This window comes from Solanum verrucosum, unplaced genomic scaffold (genome assembly GCF_900185275.1).
Source record: "Solanum verrucosum unplaced genomic scaffold, falcon-dt-bn FXZP01000062.1, whole genome shotgun sequence".
NCBI lineage: Eukaryota > Viridiplantae > Streptophyta > Magnoliopsida > Solanales > Solanaceae > Solanum > Solanum verrucosum.
Genome location: NW_026020477.1, coordinates 5,922,717 through 5,936,070, shown reverse-complemented (window position 1 = coordinate 5,936,070; position 13,354 = coordinate 5,922,717). Strand labels below are relative to the sequence as shown.

The window sequence follows — 13,354 nt, the reverse complement described above, 5'->3', positions numbered from 1 at the left end:
CTTTCTCTGAGAGATGTCTGCCAAAGCCAAATTGTTCAGCAGAAAATAATGTGCGAGCTTTAGTGCAGCTTCTGAATTAAGAATATTTATAATTTATAGATATATATAATAGCTTTAGTGCAGCTTCTGGTATTCTATGTTTTTCTAACAAAATAGAAAACCTCATAACCTGATTTAGTGCCACAAGCAAATTTGAGTCTAAAGCATTCTAAATATTTTGTGTCCACTTCAGAGACATCTTAAAAGGTATTTTGTTTTCACATTTGCTCAGATTCATTCATGGGACCTGAAAATCTAAATTAATGAAAAAACGAATGATTTGTCACAGAGATAACTTGTTGACAATAGAGAAAGGAATAAATGATGTATCATGGAGATAACTTGGTGACAACACTGACATAAACTATCACATACACTGTCTCATAGGATTCTCAAAGAACAACATGAGCATACTATCTGACAGAATCTCAAAGCCTCCATCCAGCCTTTAGAAACTAACATTAGATAAATGAACTTCCTCGCTAAAGGTAAACAATCCTTACCATCACATTTAGGTGACACCACAGAGTCAGTTGCTGCAAGAGTTCCAGCTGAATACTTCTTACAGAACAGAAGTCCATCAATAATACTCATTGAGACATACTAAAGGGGTGGTTCTCTGAAGTGATGCCATGAAGGGAGTAATTCACACTCTCAGCTCATCTTTCAATCACATTAGTTAATTCCCTCTCTTCTTGGAATAAAATGGCTGTCTTATTTGATTTGGTCCGAGTAACTAAGATAAGGACCAGATCATAAGCAAAGATTGGGGAGAACTTCCTCAACATTATGAAGAACTTCTCCGCAAATTTAGATGAAGAATGAGAATCTCAAAGTTACAGCTAATCACCTCTCAGCTTTTATCTTCAACAGTACTTCTTAAAGGACCTCTATCTAATGTTATTCATATACTAAGAGCATATGCAATCTACTTCCACATGTTTCTAAGAGCCTCAAGTAGTCAGTCCAATCACCTCTCAGCTTTTATCTTCAACAGTACTTCTTAAAGGACCTCTATCTAATGTTATTCATATACTAAGAGCATATGCAATCTACTTCCACATGTTTCTAAGTGCCTCAAGTAGTCAGTCCAATCACCTCTCAGCTTATAACTTCAACATTGTTGAAGGACCTTTATCTTCTTTGCTTCATCTTCTAAACCCATACCTGAATCTGAGACTATATCAGAGTAATATCTAGTTCCACAGGTCTCACCAACAAAACTACTTGTCAGTGACTCCTCTTCTTCTGGACCTTGGTTATTGTCTTTATATAGCCCTCTACTACGATCTAGAAAACCTAGTGTCATCATGTTTGCGAATTTCTCCCTTATATGAACAAGGGGATGCTTCTCAATCAGTTGATTGCGCTCATAAGCCTCTCTAAGGACGATTGTCTGCGTGCCACCCTTCATAGAAATGTAAAATATCCCCGGATGCCGCTCAAAGACCTTTGTGAACTTCTGAGGCAATTCCAATGGCTTACGAAGATTGCTAACATTGCTCCTCTCTGTTTTCTTTTGTAAGGTGAGGTTCAAAAGCTCATGAAAGACTCCAACTATCCTCTTCTCTGACACATCTGTCCTTGGGTCCAAATGAGAAGCATCTACATAAGGAGAAGTATAAGGCAGCTTTTGCCATTCCTCCAACCATTTCATACATTTTCTCTTTAACCCAAAACCCCTGGTAAATCCAATAGGAAACATCAAGGTCCCATTTTCCTTTGCAGAATTCTCCTCCAAATGGGAAACAGCTAATTTGTGATCCCATGCTAAAAGCCTCAGACCGACACGACCATCAGGAAGGTCCACCAAACTAAACAGCTTAGGATATTTTATAATCAATGAACTAGCGCAATCATGTGGCAAGCCTAAATCCCATTTTAGCTGATCAATTGTCTGAAGAGGAAGCATCCTCTTATTGGTCATCATCAAAACCTTTCTCAACCTATTAACAATATCTGTGCTGCACTGGCGGAAAACGTCAACTTGCTCATGATGAAATTCTAAAGTCTCAGGAGTTAATTTGAACCACGGAACAGGAGAACCAGCACTATCACTACAAAAAAACTCCTGAAAAATATTCGGGTATCGCCTAAGGAAAGTGGAAACTTTCAAGTCATGAGGGAGTCCAAGCTGCCTATGCTTTCTTTGGAGATGGTAAATAGGAATACCAGAAGTGGATTGTGAGGTAATGATGGAAACTAGTGTAGTTCCAGCCTTGAGTTGTGTACCTCCAGCTACCACAGAATCCAAGACACTATCTTTAACCCATTTAAGCTTTACATTGACAAGAGTACGCTTCTGATGGAAATTCAATATGGAAATAGTGGAACCTTCTTTTACTAAAATCCTCAGCATTTTTCAGCTTAAAGCTATTATTAGAATATAAATATCGAATCGGATTTAGTCTACTCCAATGTGGTTACCAGACATCGAATAGAAAACCAAAAAATAATATGTATGGAACATTCTAGATTAAAATTTCTTCTCCAAACTAGAATGAATGAATGAAAGGGAGTACCGATTTGGCTCTGGGCACTGGAAATAGTAGGTGGATTTCAGGTAGCAGAGCGACGGAGTTGCAGCAGTTGGGGAAGGGCTTCAATGGCTCCTTAATTTTTGAAATTGGGGAAGACGACTTATAATGTATTTATTACAATATACATAGCCCCAGGTGTTTAAAAAGACTAGGCGTTTTCTACTGTATAGGGCGAGACGTAAGCCCCGAGACACCGGGCGTAAGTCACATGAATTTATAGGACGTAATCTCATGTATATTTAATTTTATAATTTTATTACTAATAAAATAAACAAAAGTAGACTTTTCAACGATTTTACAAATAATTTTTTTATAAATAACCTATAATATATAGAAATTATATTTATTTGACATAAGTATTAATAATAAATAATGACAAAAAAAGGTATTATAATTACTATTTGAGAATATCATTGCACCAATAATAAAAAATATGATTTAAAGCAAAAAAGGTAAAAAAAAAAAAAACTAAAAACGTCTGGGCCTACAATTTTACACCCATGACTTACGTTTTTATGCTCGAAGCTTACGCCTCAAATTTTAAAATTTACACCTTATGAATCTACGTCTTTAATTTACGCCCTGAAACATTTTTGGTACGTCCCACCTCGAGACTCGCCCCAAGAACGTTTTTGGAAACACTGCATAGCCCTTATTTATGAGTAATATATAGTATCATATATTTTATTCTTACACAAATTAGCATTTTATTTTTCTTATAAATAAAAACTCCCTAAATATGTTTTTAGTATAATAACACATAAATTAATTAAAATATTTCAAATTTAGGTTAATGTATTTTTAATATTAATAAGAAAAAAATAATTAATGATATATATAATAAAGCTAGATATAGAATTGGTGATATGACACCTCTCTATGACCATCATTCATATTTATCTTCTTTTTTTTTTTTGATATTTTACCTAATTTAAAAAAATACTCTAATTTTATCTTGATTATTGAATTTAATAATGGACAATTGAAAGTCAATTCACATAAATGAAAAGAGATTAATGGCAAAATTAAAAATGATAATTAATCTGTAGAATATGGAGGAATGGAAATTGAAAGGGCAAATATTAATTGTGATGAATTCATCAAATAGTGGTCATATAAATATATTTTGAATAAAAAGAAGTTATGAGGTAAAAATGATTTGTGTTGTTGGGCATCAATGTTGTGTCCAATGGAATTCGTTCAAAATCAACAAACAATTGAAAGTAGTTGTTGCGTTCAAAAGGAAATTCTGCATATTGAAAGTTGGTATGTATACTTTGATTTCAATGTTTTTTTTTTTTAACGGTGTGTTTTAATGGAATATTAATTTTGAATTTGGTAAAATAGATGTTGAGATGTATGTCTCCTTTCTATTCTTCATTTATCAATTTACTTGGTACTATATGTCTTGAAAGATTTAAATTTAATAGAAGAAAATTCATGATGCGGGTGTTGATGATGTCACCACTCTTGATTTTGCTTTCATAGAATCGATTTATTTGAAATGACAGTTATACTTATATGTGAAAGAGAGGCTGTTCAACCAACGCCTAATATATATTTCATCAATGTTAGATTGAATGAAGCATTTCTTTTATTTAATTTTTTTTTCCATATGTGTATTTGTCTTATATAAATTAATCTTCACATATTTATGTTTTGCTTACTATAATTTTCTTTTGAAATTTTATTCAACTTCTAAGTAGTTTCATAATGTAATATTGTTAACTAATCTATCTACATAATTATATAAAGTTAGGCATCAGAAATGTGATACACAATCAATAGCGATATATCAAACTTTATTTATATTTGTATGTTGCAAGCTTGTATTTAGTTACCATGTAAATTCAAATATATTAATTTCATTTTTTTCCAGATAAATGCCCTATTTTAAAATTTAAGAATAATTGTATCAATGTCATACCAAATTTTGGTAATTTTTTTAATTATATAAAATGTAATTTTATTTAATTTTTTTAAAATGAAGAAAGAAAATGATGTATTAAAAATCAGAATTTGGTTTCATAAATAATGGATACATTTAATTGATTTTTTAAAATTCTTTTAGTTTCTTTTTCAAATTTCATCTCTTTATTCTTTTAGTTTTTATTTAAGAGAAATGAAAAAAAAATCATCCTTATAAAACGTTTGTGTCACAATTCATACCAAGAAATAAATACCAAAAAGAGACTTTAGAAAAGAAAAAAATGTGGGTTACACCTCATATCTTTAAATTACCATATATTTTTCATTACTTGTTTATTTTATGTTATTTCTATATTCCAAAGTAAAATTGATTGTTTTAATTTAACATGGAATATTTCTTCACATTCATATCTTAAAAAAAAATAGGACGTTGAAAGAACTATAGAAAGTTGTTTTGTTTTGTTAAGTTGATTTCTTTTCTAAAAATTTGGTATAATATTAATTATCAATCTTATATTATCTTTTTTGCTTTCTTTTTTTTTTAATTTGATTTTTTTCTTTATTTTTTTAAATGGAGATTGGTGGACAGAATGAAAATGAAGAAACATAGCATGAAAATCAAGAATCTGATGAAAAAAGGGAAGAAGCAGAGGAATTGGATCCAAATAGAGGACGAAAAAGAAAACGTGAAAATGAAGATAAAATTGGCGAAGAAGAAGAGGTGCTGAAAAAGGAAAACAATCAATGAATAAAAAAGGAGCAGCATCAGAAGAAAATAGAACGACAAAGAGGAAGAAGAAAGAAGAAGAGCTATTGAAAAAGGAAAACAAACTTTTGAAGAAGAATATGACAGGAGTTGGATTCCAATACTATAATTTTCAGATTCATTTTAGTATGAACTTTACAGAAGCATTACTATATTTCTAATTAAAAGATCACTCTTATTAAGAGAGGTGATCAGCTCATCCATTGCCACATAAAAGATTTTTGAAGGTTTTCTCAGTGTTGTGTATGGATTCAACTCCCAGGAACAAAGAAGGTCCTTATGGGACAATTTAATCGATCGACATTGGGAAAAGCACCACACTACCTTGGCTGAACTTCAATTAATGTTGTATTGTATCCGGAAGATAGACTACTAGGCAACCCTGTTGTATACTCTGAGATCCAAGAGTTTGGAAGACTCATTCGTATTTCTCCGCAATAGTGAAAGAAAGAGCTCACAAGAAGCAAATTTCAAAGCTTAGTGCCTTAGCTGGAAATATATATAATTACTGATCCTGAGGAAATTAAAATTCAGATCATAGAATTTTACAAATCCCTGATGGGTTATTGCTTTCTATCAACAAAAGAGTAATGCAAAATGGATCAACCCTAACTCAGCAACAAAAACTGGAGTTGTGTGCACCTGTGACAACACAAGAGGTTAATACGAGTCTTCAAGCCATTGGAGATGATAAAGCTCCAGGTATTGATGGATAAGAGAAATCATGGTCTATTATTCAACATGATGTGGTAGCTGCTGTTAAGGATTTCTTTGTTACTGGAAAGATGTTCAAAGTTGTCAATTGTGCCACCATTACTCTTTATTCCCAAGATTTATAAACCAAAGACTGTAAAGGATTTTAGACCTATTTCTTGTTACACTATCTTGTACAAGCTAATATCTAAGATCTTGGCAAATAGGTTACAGAAAGTGATGAGGTATATCATAAATGAAGCCCAGGCGGGTATATACCTGGCAGAAAACTTGGTGATAATGTCATATTAGCTCATGAGCTAGTCCAAGACTGTACTAGAAAACACATATCAACAAGATGCATGCTTAAAATTGACCTCCAAAAGGCATATGACTCTATGGAGTGGATATATTTGCAGCAGGTCATGGAAGAAATTGGTTTCCCCAACAAATTTATTTTTTTGGATCCTTGAATGCATCAGGACAGTCAACTATACCATATTGATCAATGGTGAAACTACCAAACCCTTCAATGCAGCTAAAGGGTTGAGGCGGGGAGATCCTCTATCTCCTTTTCTCTTTGCTATTGCCATGGAGTATCTTAGTAGAAGTCTAGCAGGTCTAAAGAATGATTCTAGTTTCCAGTTTCATCCTCAATGTGCAAAGCTGGGAATTACTCACTTGAGTTTTGCTGATGACCTTCTATTGTTTGCAAGGGGGGATCGAACATCTACTAAAGCTTTGTATAGATGTTTTCAGGACTTTTCCAAAGCCTCTGGTTTGCAAGCAAATTTGGGGAAAAGTGTTGTGTATTTTGGTGGGGTCCCTCGAGTTACGCAAAAAAAAATCGTTAATCATTTAGGATTGGTCTAGGTGATTTGTGTTATCTCCTGTATTCAGGTTAGTCAAAAATACAGAAACAGAAAAAAGATGAAATTGACAAAATGATTTTTAATCCGCGTCCACAGAAATTACTGTGTTTCCTTAAGAAATTTAATCCCCTCACTGTACCCGAGGTTGCAGATTAATTCCTCCCAAGATAAAACAGATTAACCTGTTAAAGAAGTAGCGGTACCTCAAACTTCAATAACTTCAGCGAACGCAAGAACAGTAACAAGAGCACACACAGACTCAGTCGATCGACAATTTTATTTATGTAGGAAAATGTATGCAGAGAGGAAAATTTTCAGTGTTTTAAAAAAACGAAAAAGACCTCTTATTTATAGCCATTTGCAGCAAGGAACGCGTCTGTTCAGACCCGTTTTTTCCAGAACATTGTGTCATTTGGGAAAAGTAACGACTTTTCGGAAGGATTACCATTTGGAAAAAGTAACGACTTTTTGGAAGGATTACCGTTACACGTGAATTTCAAATAAATTCAGTTGCGCCAAATTAATTATGTTATTTAATTAACATTCTGAATTAATTTAAAAGAGAAAGGAAATGATTTAACAAGATTGATTAAATAAATTTTGTCCAAAAATATTATCAATCAATCCAAATCCGAAGCCGAAGCCGAAGCCGAAGCCAAGGCCGAGGCCGAGGCCGAGCGAGCGATGACGACGGCGCGAGGGGGCACCTTCTTCTTAACCCTTTAAGAACTAAAGAAAGTGTTTCCTAAAGGACAACAATTTCCTTTCTTCTACCGATATGGTAAAAATGACCTTTCATTTGCACTTTTGCAATGATGACTTTTCATTTTCCCTCCAAAATTGGTTTCCCCACTTTCATTGGTTCTTCCACTTTCCATTTTCTCTTTTTTATTTCCCATTCACACCTTGCTAAACCCAACAATCCCCCACATGAATGGGGAATGGCTATTGTTAAAACATATGCATGAAAAACTTGTGTGTCTCGTAAGTAAGGGTTAATCGCATCTGGATAAGTAGGTTTCCCTTTAAACTTTTCGTAGTGAACATTTATCGGATATACTCGGTCAATCGGTAGATTTGATATCTTTGAACCGCCGAGCTTTTGTGTATACCTAGACAACATAAGTCACACAATCAACCCTTGAACTGTTTTTGATTCTCATTGTTTTGTTCGTTTCAGCCATGAACACATCTCGGTTAATAAGTGCTTAGAGAACTGGCCTTACCGGATTCTCCTTGAAGCGGCTTACACTTCACACTTACATAGGTGGTTTCTAACCGTGTTATCCCGTAGATACACTATTTGATATATCCTGTATCAATCTTAGAAACCATTAAAAAGTCCTTATGCCTTTATCCTGGTTACTGAGCATTGTCTCATCATGAGAATGGACCATCAAATATGTTTTGACAATGTTGAACCGTCATCTATGACTTTGTTTGATCTCCTCGAACCTAGATCTTTGGATCTCCAGTCTTCTAGGTAGAGTTACCACCACGATGACTTGTTCTCGGCCATAGTCCCATTCCCGTCGATGATCTCTCAACTCCCTCTCTAGTTAGGCCTTTTGTAAGTGGATTCGACACATTGTCCTTTGACTTTACATAGTCAATTGTGATAATTCCACTAAAGAGTAGTTGTCTAACAGAGTTAAGTCTTCGTCTTATGTGACGAGACTTCCCGTTATACATAACACTTCCAGCCCTTCCTATTGCAGCTTGACTATCGCAGTGTATGCATATAGGGGCCATTGGTTTGGGCCAAAACGAAATATCTTCTAAGAAATTCCGGAGCCATTCAGCTTCTTCACCTGCCTTGTCTAAGGCGATGCATTCTGACTCCATTGTAGAGCGAGCTATACATGTTTGTTTGGATGATTTCCAAGATATTGCTCCTCCACCAATAGTGAAAACATATCCACTCGTGGATTTCGATTCAGTTGACCCAGTAATCCAATTTGCATCACTATATCCTTCAAGAACTGCTGGATATTTGTTGTAATGCAAAACATAGTTTTGAGTATCTTCTAAGTACCCTAAAACTCTGTTCATTGCCAACCAATGATTTTGATTGGGATTCCTTGTGTATCGACTCAGTTTACTTATAGCGTAGGCTATGTCTGGTCGTGTACAATTCATGACATACATCAAACTTCCCAATACTCTGGCGTAATCCAATTGAGACTGACTTTCACTTTTATTCTTAGCAAGATTAAGGTTCACATCAATTGGGTCTTTGCCTTTTTGAAATTCAAATACTTGAACTTTTCAAGTACCTTTTGAATATAATGAGATTGAGACAATGCTAGACCGTTAGGAGTTTTGTGAATCTTTATTCCCAATATCAAATTGGCTACTCCTAGATCTTTCATATCAAACTTACTAGCAAGCATACACTTAGTAGCTTTTATATTGGCAATGTCCTTGCTCATTATCAGCATGTCATCCACATATAGACATACAATGACTTCCTGACCCATAGTGTCTTTAATGTAAACACATTTATCACACTCATTGATCTTAAATCCATTTGACAACATGGTTTGATCAAACTTTGCATGCCATTGTTTCGGTGCTTGTTTTAGTCCATAAAGTGACTCAACAAGTTTGCATACTTTCTTTTCTTTGCCGGGAACTACGAAACCCTCAGGCCGTTCCATGTAGATTTCTTCCTCCAGCTCTCCATTTAAGAATGCGGTTTTCACATCCATTTGATGGATTTCAAGACCGTATACTGCAGCTAGGGCTATTAACATTCGAATTGATGTAATCCTAGTCACTGGCAAGTATGTGTCAAAATAATCAAGACCTTCTTTCTGTCTAAAGCCTTTGACAACAAGTCTTGCTTTATATTTGTCAATAGTTCCATCATCTTTCATCTTCTTTTTGAAGATCCATTTAGAACCCAAAGGTTTGTTCCCTGGAGGAAGATCAACCAACTCCCAGGTATGATTGCTTAAGATTGATTCAATCTCACTATTGACAGCTTCCTTCCAAGAGGTTGAGTCGCTAGACAACATCGCTTTCTTGAATGTTTGAGGCTCACTTTCAAGAAGGAATGTTACAAAATCAGATCCAAATGAAGTAGCTGTCCTTTGACGTTTACTGTGCCTTGGACTCTCTTCATTGGTTTCATTCTCTTTTGGTTCATCTCGAGGTTGTTTAGACCCCCCACTAGATGACTCAGGTCTAGTTTTATATGGATAGATATGTTCAAAAATTCAGCATTATTTGATTCCATTATCGTATTATCATGAATATCCGGATGTTCGGACTTATGAACCAAAAATCGACATGCCTTACTATTTGTGGCATATCCAATGAATACACAATGCACGGTCTTAGGCCCTATTTTCACCCTCTTAGGTATAGGAACCTGGACCTTGGCAAAACACCCCCACACTTTGAAATATTTCAAGTTGGGTTTTCTACCTTTCCATTTCTCATATGGAATAACATGTGTCTTCGTATGAGGCACTCTATTGAGTATTCGATTTGCTGTAAGGATAGCCTCCCCCCACAATTTTTGTGGTAAACCTGAACTTATAAGTAAGGCATTCATCATTTCCTTTAAAGTTCAGTTTTTTCTTTCTGCAATTCCATTAGATTGTGGAGAGTAAGGAGCAGTAGTTTGATGGATTATTCCATTTTCCAAACATATTTCTACAAATGGAGATTCATATTCTCCACCTCTATCACTTCTGATCATTTTGATATTTCTATCCAACTGATTTTCAACTTCAGTTTTATATTGCCTAAATGCATCTATTGCTTCATCCTTACCATTTAGCAAATAGACATAACAATATCTAGTGCAATCGTCAATAAAAGTTATGAAATACTTTTTTCCACCACGTGTTGGTGTTGACTTCATGTCACAAATGTCAGTGTGAATTAGTTCTAAGGGATATGAATTCAAGGATGCTTAGCATACTTAAATTCAACGCAAACTTGATATTTTGATTTATTGCACTCAAATTTAGGCAAAACATTTAAGTTAATCAGTTTTCACAAGGTTTTGTTATTAACGTGTCCCAAACGTTCATGCCATAAACATTTAGACTCAAGCAAGTAAGAAGAAGCATAATCTTTATTCATATCAACTGCAATTACATTGAGTTTAAAAAGGCCCTCAGTGAGGTAACATTTTCCTATATACATCTCATTCTTACTTACTACAACTTTATCAGAAACAAATACACATTTGAATCCATTCTTAGTCAGAACTGGTATAGAAACTAGGTTCTTTCGCTGTTCAAAGTCACCACCTTGCCTGATGTCATCTTTAGGAGGATCTTGCCAGTTACTTCCACCTTTGCAACAACGGAATTTTCCATAAACAACTTCTCGTCTGTAGGTGCTGGAGTATATGATGAAAATAATTCTTTGTTGGCACAAACATGGCATGAGGCACCAGAATCTATCCACCATTCTCTTGGATTTCCAACCAAGTTGCATTCTGAAAGCATTGCACAAAGATCGTCCATCTCTCCTTTGGATTCAGCCAAATTTGCTTGATCCTTCTTCTTGTCCTTCTTGGGATCTCTACATTCAGTAGCCTTATGACCACGTTTGCCACAGTTGAAGCAGCTTCAATTGAATTTCTTCTTAGGAGGATTGCTCTTTGGACAAAATGCTTTCTTTCTTTTCTTTGATTTTGTGGGATCTTCTTCAACAATATTTACTCCAGATATTGCTGAATTACCACGTGACCTCTTTTCTGCAGCCTTGTTATCCTCTTCGATTCTTAGCCTTACCATGAGATCTTCAACAATCACTCCTTGCGTTTATGTTTCAAGTAGTTTTTGAAGTCCTTCCACTATGGAGGTAACTTCTCAATAATTGCAGCCACTTGAAAAGCATCATTCACAACCAATCCTACATTAAAGATTATGTGAGTATTAAGAATAAACTCAATATTTCCAACATAGGTATTAAATAAATTTATACCTTCAGCAATGAGATCATGGATTATGACCTGCAATTCTTGAACTTGGGTGACGACGGTCTTACTGTCTATCATCTTATAGTCCAAAAACTTTGCCACAATAAGCTTCTTCATTCCGGCATTCTTTGTTTTGTACTTCTTTTCTAAAGCATCCCATATTTCTTTTGAGGTTTTCACATTACTGTACACATTGTACAGATCATCCTGCAGGCCACTCAGAATATAATTTTTACACAAAAAATCAGAATGTGTCCATGCTTCTGTTACCAAGAATCGTTCTTCAGGCGGAGTTTCATCCGACATAACATGAACGTTCTCATTACTGAACCTCTGCAAACTCAACGTAGTCAGATAAAAGAACATCTTTTGCTGCCATCTCTTGAAATCGACTCTAGAAAACTTTGCAGGTTTCTCAGCTGGTGCTAGGCCAGCATTTGAACGATTGTGTGCAACCGATGTTGTTGCAGCACTTACTGTTCCAGCATTTACTTGACTTGAATTAGTCATTTTTCTGTCACAAATGGCAGACAATTTAGTATGTGAAATACTACCAGTAAAGAATAAATCCTTACACAGACTGTTTCTGATTTAACGATAAAGTTTTTATGTTCTTTTAATCGTTAACCGAATGAATTTTAAAAATTCAAACAGAGTAGAAAACCATAAAGGTTTTAATCTCCAGAAACCTCAAATACAGAAACTAATAAATTTCTTAAGATTGTTATCTCTTGTATTCAGGTTAGTCAAAAATACAGAAACAGAAAAAAGATGAAATTGACAGAATGATTTTTAATCCGAGTCCACAGAAACCACTGTGTTTCCTTAAGAAATTTAATCCCCTCACTGTACCCGAGGTTGCAGATTAATTCCTCCCAAGATAAAACAGATTAACATGTTAAAGAAGTAGCAGTACCTCAAACTTCAATAACTTCAGCGAACGCAAGAACAGTAACAAGAGCACACAGACTCAGTCGATTAACAATTTTATTTATGTAAGAAAATGTATGTAAAGAGGAAAATTTCCAGTGTTTTAAAAAAACGAAAAAGACCTCTTATTTATAGCCATTTGCAGCAAGGAACACGTCTGTTCAGAAAATTCTGTTCAGACCCATTTTTTCTAGAACATTGTGTCCTTTGGGAAAAGTAACGACTTTTTGGAAGGATTACCGTTACACGTGAATTTCAAATAAATTCAGTTGCGCCAAATTAATTCTGTTATTTAATTAACATTCTGAATTAATTTATAACAGAAAGGAAATGATTTAACAAGATTGATTAAATAAATTTTGTCCAAAAATATTATCAATCAATAATTTGCCAAATCCAAATCCAAATCCAAATCCGAAGCCGAAGCTGAAGCCGAAGCCGAGGCCGAGCGAGCGATGATGACAGCGCGAGGGGGCACCTTCTTCTTAACCCTTTAAGAACTAAAGAAAGTGTTTCCTAATATAAGGACAACAATTTCCTTTCTTCTACCGATATGGTAAAAATGACCTTTCATTTGCACCTTTGCAATGATGACTTTTCATTTTCCCTCCAAAATTGGTTTCCCCACTTTCATTGGTTC

The 13,354-nt window shown here is 34.7% G+C and overlaps 1 protein-coding gene across 1 annotated transcript; it reads right to left on the bottom strand.

Moving 5' to 3' along the window:
- Positions 1-851: 851 nt before the first annotated feature.
- On the bottom strand, positions 852-2,398 carry LOC125809347 (protein WHAT'S THIS FACTOR 9, mitochondrial). Its single transcript, XM_049489005.1, has 2 exons — positions 1,138-2,398; positions 852-1,013 (listed from the first exon to the last, which is right to left on the bottom strand). The coding sequence occupies exon 1, from the start codon at positions 2,396-2,398 to the stop codon at positions 1,154-1,156; it is 1,245 nt and encodes a 414-aa protein (XP_049344962.1). The 3' UTR covers positions 852-1,013; positions 1,138-1,153.
- Positions 2,399-13,354: the final 10,956 nt, after the last annotated feature.